General features: G+C 38.3%; 1 protein-coding gene across 8 annotated transcripts in view; it reads right to left on the reverse strand.

Annotated features, from left to right (window-relative positions):
• The window catches only part of LOC102695544 (cytoplasmic dynein 1 intermediate chain 1), an 80,898-nt gene that overhangs the window by 72,014 nt on the left and 278 nt on the right, over positions 1 to 8,606 (reverse strand). For 7 of the 8 annotated variants that reach the window (XM_015357913.2, XM_069194753.1, XM_006636025.3 and 4 more), the window contains exons 2-5: positions 8,464 to 8,578; positions 8,303 to 8,334; positions 3,685 to 3,802; positions 2,893 to 3,007 (exon numbers count right to left, since the gene is read on the reverse strand). In XM_015357913.2, the coding sequence (XP_015213399.2) occupies positions 2,893 to 3,007; positions 3,685 to 3,802; positions 8,303 to 8,334; positions 8,464 to 8,578 (380 nt within the window). The remainder of the gene's footprint in view (positions 1 to 2,892; positions 3,008 to 3,684; positions 3,803 to 8,302; positions 8,335 to 8,463; positions 8,579 to 8,606) is intronic. The other variant, XM_069194754.1, reaches the window with a different exon arrangement.

An 8,606-nucleotide genomic window follows, 5' to 3' on the forward strand; every position in this document is an offset into this window, starting at 1 on the left:
TCCAATTTATAATGAACATGAATTGTTAAACTGGGTTGGGTGGTCAAAGACACCACATAAATGCACAGCAGGCAATGTTATGCTAATTATAACTGCAAAAACATCATACTGCTTTTTGTCTGTCTTTTAAAAGGGACCAACATCACGGCTAAAATTGCTTAGGTGTTGATTCAAAGTTTAGATTGCACAGCTTTAAAGAGTTTATAAAAGTACACACAGTTTACAATTGTACAATGTACACTATTACAGTCTCTTTTACACCATTTACTGTTTCTCACAGTGTTTTCAAGGTTCCTAGACTCCTCTAACACACACAGAGTCAGAAACATACTGCTGGTGTTTAGGAAACTGGCAGAACCTTCCGTGTGCTGTGATGGAAAACACAACAGCACATAGAGCCTAACATACAAGGTGTAACTACACCTCTACAGCATTGTGGCAGTCCCACAGGATTCCCCATGACCACAGGGGCCTAAGGGTTTATTTTTGGCTTCGATGTCTCTTTTGAAAGGCACCAGAAAGACTTTTCTTTTCAGACAAACCAGTATATTATTACTGCTGTTTTTGTTAATTGATAAATAGATTTTTATTAAACCATATGCACATCACACACAGTAGGACATTATAGTACCAATAATCTATAAGTGTTCTGAGAATTATTAAAACATATTGCTTCCTTTAATATTTTTTTTTCTGAATGACATATCTTTCCATGTGACAGAAAAGTAGTGAGAACCTTTCTGGATGTTTTGTGTTTATCTTTTACTCTTTGTTCATATCTGTATAAATTATCATATTACATTGTCACTATTGTATTTTTATTCCTGCTGTGTTTACTGTATGACCTATAATAATTTACTTAGACCCCTGGTAGGGAGTGGTCATTCCTTGGTTCCATGATATTAAGTAACTTTTTGCCATGCTCTAGCACCATGCCATGTTTAAAACCGCTTTGATTTTTTAAAATTTCCCTCAATTACTATTTGTTTGAACAATGTCATTTGGTAAATGGCATAAACATATGTTTACTGAACATAAACATATGCACTAGCTGTTAGGTGTAATACTATTAAAATTCAAGTAGGGAGCTGCGTCAGCATGCGTAGGCTGCAAAGGAACAAGTAAAGGTTTATTCCAAGCTGAAAAAAGAAGAAAAGAAACACAACGTTTCGGTTGTGCAGCCTTCTCCAGGTGACATCTGAAGACACCTGAAGAAGACTCCAGAGCCGAAACGTTGTGTTTATTTTATTCTCTTTACAGCACGGAATAAACCTGTTATGTGTTCCATTGCATTTAAATATCTGAAATCAAATTAATTCTATCACTAACATTTCTAAATATCTTTAATTACTGTATTTTTATCAATACTTATGAAAACGTTCTTTGACAGTCTGAACTACTACTCCACACACATAGAACTTTTTCCACTTAATTAATTTCACTTAGTTAGAAATAACATCATAATCAGAAAATGTATGCAGTATAATGGGAGTTTTAATGAAATTATTCAAACAGCTCATGAGAGTGTGAAAGAAAATAAACTGACAGTATGAGGATGGAATTGTATGCATTGGTTCAGTAAAAGCAGATGATCCTGCTTAGCATAATACAATACTTTATGTTAATTTAATTTTATAAATATAGTGCTAAACACAATATTTTATACACATACCAAAGTAAATAATGGACATTTAGCATATTATACAAATTTGCATGACTTCATTCCAATAAAAGATTTTCTTAATTAAATTAATAACTTAAGCTCTTTGATGTGTTGCATTTATAATGACCTTATTTTATGGCACAAAATAGCTGGGTCCCTAATTTCGTCAGAGTGTGGTCAAGGTATGATAACAACTTGCATAGATACAGAATATCAAGTACTGTATATCAAGATTTCTAAAATATTTTTTTCATAATAAATGCAACACATTATCTTATTCATATAATAGTATGAATAGTAATATATAGTATTTCAGACAATTATACATGTAAATGTATAGACGTATTGCTGACTATTATATTTCTATTAATTTAATTATCCAAGTTAAATGATTGTTTAAAGTCGTTTATGAACTGTATCCAAATATAAAATTGTGATTTAAGAATTATATAAAGACCAACTGACAACATTTTGTTTCATATTGAATTTAGGACAGGCAAAAGCAGTATTGTAGGTAATGAAATTTAGAATTTAATGAGACCTTTAATCCATTAGAAGCTTGATGGTATCAACACTGTTAGGCATGCAGTAAAAAAAAGGAAAATAAATAATGTGGCAAATGACCTGAGCAATTGTGCAAAAGGGTTCAGAAATAATGCAAAGTAACACAAAAATAATTCAGCTTTTAAGCCAATTTCATTTGGGATGAAACATGAATCTCAAAGCCAAACATGATTTAAATAAAGCCACATGACATTGTGCAGGAGGAATGAATACATTTTCATTAAAACTGTGCTGTCTGTCGATTCTGCAGCCGACAAAAACCAAAACATTTTTGACATGGCGGACTTTTATTTTTTGCATTTGTATCTGTTGGCCAAGTTGTCTGATCGTTCATGAAGCATGAAACCCACCTTCTTCTAACAGGACAGGCAGATGTGATCCATGCAGTTTGCTTTGATGTTCCCACTGTTTTGTATCAATGTAGGTAAGAACCAGAGATGCATCTACAGCACATCTGCATCACATTCCCGAATGCTCTCAGCCTGATCTCCTTTGATTGTGCTTTAACCTTGAGAGTTGTGCAGCTCACACTGAATCAGGATTGTTTACAGAATGTCCCGGCTGTTCCCCAGACAACCGCAGTCATCACGTTCCCTCTGTCAGTGCACCACTGAGAGGAGAACCGTTCTCCACACGGAGAGGATGAAGAGGTCCAGGTCTCTTACCTAAAGGGGGCTCTGGGGAGATGCCGATGCTCTGGAGCAATGCCTCAGTCTCCCTGCGCTTCCGGTCCAGATCCGAGTCCTCTGGAACCTGCTCCGTCTTCTGCTGCAGCTCTGACTGGCGTGTGCCAGGAGAGAAAAGGCCGATTAAAGGAACCAGCAGCTCCAGTGGCAGCTGTAAACTGCACACATGCTCCGAGGACACACCAAAGGACGGAGACATTTGAGTGAATTAAAGTCCGAGTGTTTTTCAATCCTCCAAAACAATCAACATTTTTTTTTTTAAAACCCACACATTTCCTGTTGGGAGCGAACATTTTTGAGTACATTTTATGAGTACATTTGTCTATATGAAACCTAAAGTGACTCCAGAAATGTACAGTAGCTGATGCATTTGCCCATCTTCGATAAGACTAACTGTTAATTGCTGTGCTTTCTCAGTGTCCCATTTTTATTACCAATCTACAGCCCTTTTGATAACTACCGCCACTCACTGCCCAACTGTACAAACCTTATTTTTGCCAACCACATCATCTAAATAACCTCAGTATCCTACATCCTATATCCCATGTGAGGACCGGATCTGTAGTTGACAGCTAGTTCAAATTAATGTGATCCAGTCACAGAAATATTGGGAACCAGGCATCAGCGTATGTATCAAGGTACACTTTATGCTGGTGTTTCTGTCCCTTACCATTTTTGACTCGAGACAAGAATGTTATGCGCAGAAATAAAGCAATTCCCCCACCGCCCCCATCCGGAACACCGCAGGAACGGCGTGACACAGCCTCTTACCTCCTTCTTTTTCCTTTCCTCTTCCTTCCTCTTCTTCTCCTCCCGGATCTGGGCCAGCCGCTGCTTCTTGCGCTCCAGCTCCGCTTTCAGGTCACTTTTGTCCGACATCTTGGTCCACCTGTCAGGAAGAGGAGCCCAGTCTGTATGCAAGGGTCGGAATTTTGTGCTCTTCGACCGATCCATGAAGAACAGATTAGGAAGCTGAGATGTGGCAGACTCTTCCCTGAGACTCTTGTTCTGTGGTAGACGTCACACTCCAATGTTTGCTTGGACCTATGCTGGGATTACTGCCAGTGCAACCTCTGTGTAGCACACTCACATATTTACAACCATCGTGACCTTGGCTGTCCTTATTTGAGTTGGAACAAACATTTCAGTTTTTTATTCTTAATCCCAGAAAAAAAAAAACTGCATTCTTATTTCCCAATGAGCTCCCTCACGTCTGCTATTACATTGCACCCAGTCTGTTATATAGTGTGAACAGCTGCACCTCAGCTTAAGTGAAAAGGGGGCTCTTCAACAGAATTAAAATATAGCTAAAGGCCTTGTTTTTGTAATAGGAGAGCTTAAAATTCTGGCTGGGTATTTTTCTTAAAATCAAAGTCAACTTAAACAAATTGCAGGTTTTTGGAATCTGCAAACAGGTAAAATCTAAATCTGGTTTTGAAACGTTGAACTGCAGTCAACTGTTGTCACAAAAGATAATACACAAGACAAGCTATAAATGCTAATATAGTAATAGATACAGTAACTGCTTTCATTCAGAAAGTTGCAATTGAGTCTTCTATAATTTGTCAAAACAAATGTACAATTTAAAAAAGTTCAAGCAAATGTGTCATTCTTTATATAATCTTAATATGCATTTCCTACATGAAGATCAAGTAATGCTAATGTGCTTTACACATACTGCACTGTAGTAGGGGACCTACCTTGTTCTCCTCTAAACTGCAGCACTAACCTGGGTGACACGCACCAGCCCCGCAGCACAGCAGGACAGGAAAAGAAGTGAGAAATTGCTTCACCACTAGAATTTGAGTGGAATTCGGACAGGGCACTGGGGTAAACAATCTTACTCTTGTACAAAAAGCCGTGGGATCTTTTATAGTTAGGCAGTCAGTAACTTAGTTTAGCATTTCAGCATTAGAACAGCACCAACTACAACACAGTGTCCACAGTCAGCACACTGGGGCTTTGGTTTAAAACGTCTGGTCCAGGGTGAAGAGCTCCACCTACTGGTCTGACAGCACTACCGACAGCAGCAACCTGTTTTTTACTTCGAAGTCTCCTATTCCAGCACTGTCCAGGCCCAGCCTTGCTTACCTTGTGCTTAGCTTGACATCAGGCCGCAATGTCCCTGTATTATAAACACAGCATAAATGTGCCCATTACTGCCCGTCTCCTTTTTGATGGGTTCCGTGCTACACATCTGATATCATCGCATTCTGCAGGATTGCTGGATATTCCCACATTGCTTCCCAACCTCTGACGCTCAAAACAAATCCAGAAATGTGGATGGCCAGGAATGTTCTTCGGCCAAATGACAGAAAGACTGAACTCAAAACATAGCTGAACTTACCACTGGGTAAAACCACTGACCTACAGGAGCTGTCCTTCATCACTCCTCAGTTTAGAAAAGGTCAGCTGCTGCCAGACTCTAAGGACAAGCTGCCTTACCTTTGACACGAACATCTCTTGTGTCCTCAAATCACTGATGGCCTCCCTTGCAGATAAAGAAAGATTTCTGTCGTGCTTTTATGTCCTCTTTTCCGCACCACTGTAATGCTCTAAGTGTTGGACTTTCATTCTACTCCCATTTTCTTTCTGCGGCCTCTGTTGGTACATCTGGCATGAACACTAGGCTTTTCATCTGGCTCATCTTCACCAGCTACCGATCAGACCTCAAATTAAACAGGATCGTCCTCAAACCTTTTAAGCCCTCCACCAAATATTAAGAATACTATACAGTGTTATATAAAACAATATCGGTCTGATTTTCGTTTCTCATTGAGAGACCTGAAGCCTCCCTCTAATTATCTGGCCCACATGTATTCTTATTCCAGAAAAGGCAGATGCGGTATTCCTCAAACGAGATCCTTCAATGGCCTACATTCAAGTCCTGCGCCTCAAAGAGAAACTACTGTACTGACTGTTGGTTGCTCACTGACCCTCTGACACTGCTTAAAAAAAAGATGCTTTTTCCCTGAGCTTTTCAAATGCTATCCATAATCATCATTTTGACCCTCATAGAGTAGAGCTGATCTGTTCACTTTGGAAATAAATGTTTATCTTCAAGTGAGCTTTAAATCTACTTTTAAATCCACAGTCTTTATAATTCATCTCACATTGTTTACCACTATGTTTGATCTCTTGTACCTTAAAATTAGTTTCACGTTTCAAAGTTTCATTTCACTAGAACTTAAAATTAAAACATAGAACTGCCAATTAAGGGAGCCACTGTTGCATTTCCTACATAATTGTGAACCAGAGCCCTATTGCCGAGAATTGCTTGGTCTGAAACTGAAATATTTAATGTCATGGAAATAAATGTTTTAAAAAAAAACAAGAAATCAAAGAAAAAAAGAAAAGAAAAAAATAACCACTAAAGGAGTTTAAAATAATCAAACAAAATCTTTATTTTTAATCACAGTAAATAAAACATCACAAAACCTTCTGTTCAAAAATTAATATATTCCAGGAACAGTACAATGGAGTTTTCCGTTAGCTCACAAAATTATTCTGATTGTTCGGTTCATTTATCATTTGAGAATTGTAGCACCCATCCTAATTATCAGCTAATCCTAGAGCTAGGAATCTGTCTCTGGAGATACAGAAGACAAATACATATATATGCTGTATATCCAAAAGCTTAGTTTTACCAATACTTACTTCCCCATATATTAAGCATCTCATGATATTTCAGTTTAAATATAATCTTATCCTGATTAACTTGCGTCTGTATTATTCACACCATCTTTAATACAAAATCAGCTAAAAATGAAAGTAACAAAAAAACATATGCTTCTGCTTGACATGTTAAGTCATATGATGTCATCATAAGAACGTACTGTATGGTGAACAAGGCTGCAGAAATATTAAGGCCACCAATGGTCCCAAACCCAAACCTTTCTGACAGACAAAAATCACGAAACAATCCAGGCACATTAATGAAACATAGATCTGAAACAGAAAAGAAAACAAACTTAAAACACACAAAACAATTGTGATAAATACAAAAAAAAGGTAAATACAGAACATAAAATATAGAAAATATAAAACAAAAACTTAATACCATCAGTTGAAAACATATACTGTAGGTCTACTCAGCACATGGTCCTTCTTCACCTGAAGTCTAGCCCAGCTACTTTGGCATCTGTGTTGTAGAAGATCTACAGTATAATGAGTGAGGGGTCTCACTCTTACTCACCATGGAAACGGCCATGGCCGGTTGTAGGAAACTGGAGTCGCTGGGAAAACGTGTGAACATGGGAAGAACATGCAACCTCCACCCAGAATGACCACAGCCCAGAATCAAACCCAGGGCTCTGAGGTAGCAGTGCTATCCTCTACACTACACTATATATTTAGATATATGTTAATGTAAATATGTACTGTAGAAGTATTCTTACATATATTTACCAGATATACAGTACTTCTGTACATTTACACAAACTAGACATTAAGCAGACAGAAGCAAAGGAAAACAGACTAAAACACTGTGTAACACAAGCTGTCTGGTAGTACTATATGTACTGCAGTAGTGCTTTTATGCACTGGGTGGATGAGAAGTGCAATTCTGGCACAGTGAGCAGGTCTTACAGACTAACTGTGTTAAGGGGGAAATTTCTGCAAAGATTTGTCATTGACAAGCCCACACATGCATGCCACAGAAGGCTTCATCTCTGGTCAAAGGCCAAGAAGGGCACTGTTAGAATCCCTGACTCTCTTTGGTATGATGTGTGCTGCTGACTGGCCAAAGATGGTGATCAGAAAAAGCAGTATAAATTCTGCCTAATGTCAATAGGGGTCTCAAGTGTGGCTCAGACAAGTCTTTGCCAATACTCACCTGTCCTAAGACACAATAATTGCTCTGGATGAAAGACATTACAGCTCTGCCATGTCACTGGACACACAAAACCGGTCCTTGCGAAAGAGTCCCAATAATCCCAGAACTGGATCCCAGTGAGATCTGTGCTAGACCAGCTAGGCCCACAGACCAGTGGATTGCTGATCTCATCTACAAAATACTGAACTAACATCTTGATGCACTAAAAAAGTCAAAAGGTGGCATCACATAGTAACAACCCTATTCATTATTATGTTGTAATGACTGTACAGGCAGATAATAAAACACTATTCTGCCGAGAGTCTCCATACTTCCGTCAAATTTGTTACTACATGTATGTTAATTACATCCATCATACTGATACCATACATAATTAGTAAGTCAATAAATACGCATACTGCAAGAAAGAAATAAACGACCTACTGTTTTGCTCCGTCATTTCATTTTAATGCTTCTATTATGTACGAGACGCTTTCCTTCAAAACATTAATATCTACATACAATACGAAAATGAATCGTATTAGGTCAAAAATAAAACAACCTAGCTGGGCTCACCACCAGTGATGTGCAGCGTTTTCCCTGCCGTACTGCATGAAAAGGAAATAAAAACATTCAGAAAGGGGAAAAAAAAACAACAGAAAAAAGCAACAGAAAAATGAAATGACACGGCATTCAGAACAACGCAGGCTCACGCGTATTTAAAATGCATGTCGTACCTTCTTGTCTGTATTCGCCCCTCTAGATGGTTTTTCAGAAAACTGCTGTATCACCGCAGCCCGCAACTGCCGGCCTGACTCCCTGCAAGTGACAGCAATTCTGAACGTGTCGTAGCTGCAAAAAAAAAACCCTGTTGTTTAAA

The sequence above is a fragment of the Lepisosteus oculatus genome, chromosome 10 (assembly GCF_040954835.1).
Source record: "Lepisosteus oculatus isolate fLepOcu1 chromosome 10, fLepOcu1.hap2, whole genome shotgun sequence".
In the NCBI taxonomy this organism is placed as follows: domain Eukaryota; kingdom Metazoa; phylum Chordata; class Actinopteri; order Semionotiformes; family Lepisosteidae; genus Lepisosteus; species Lepisosteus oculatus.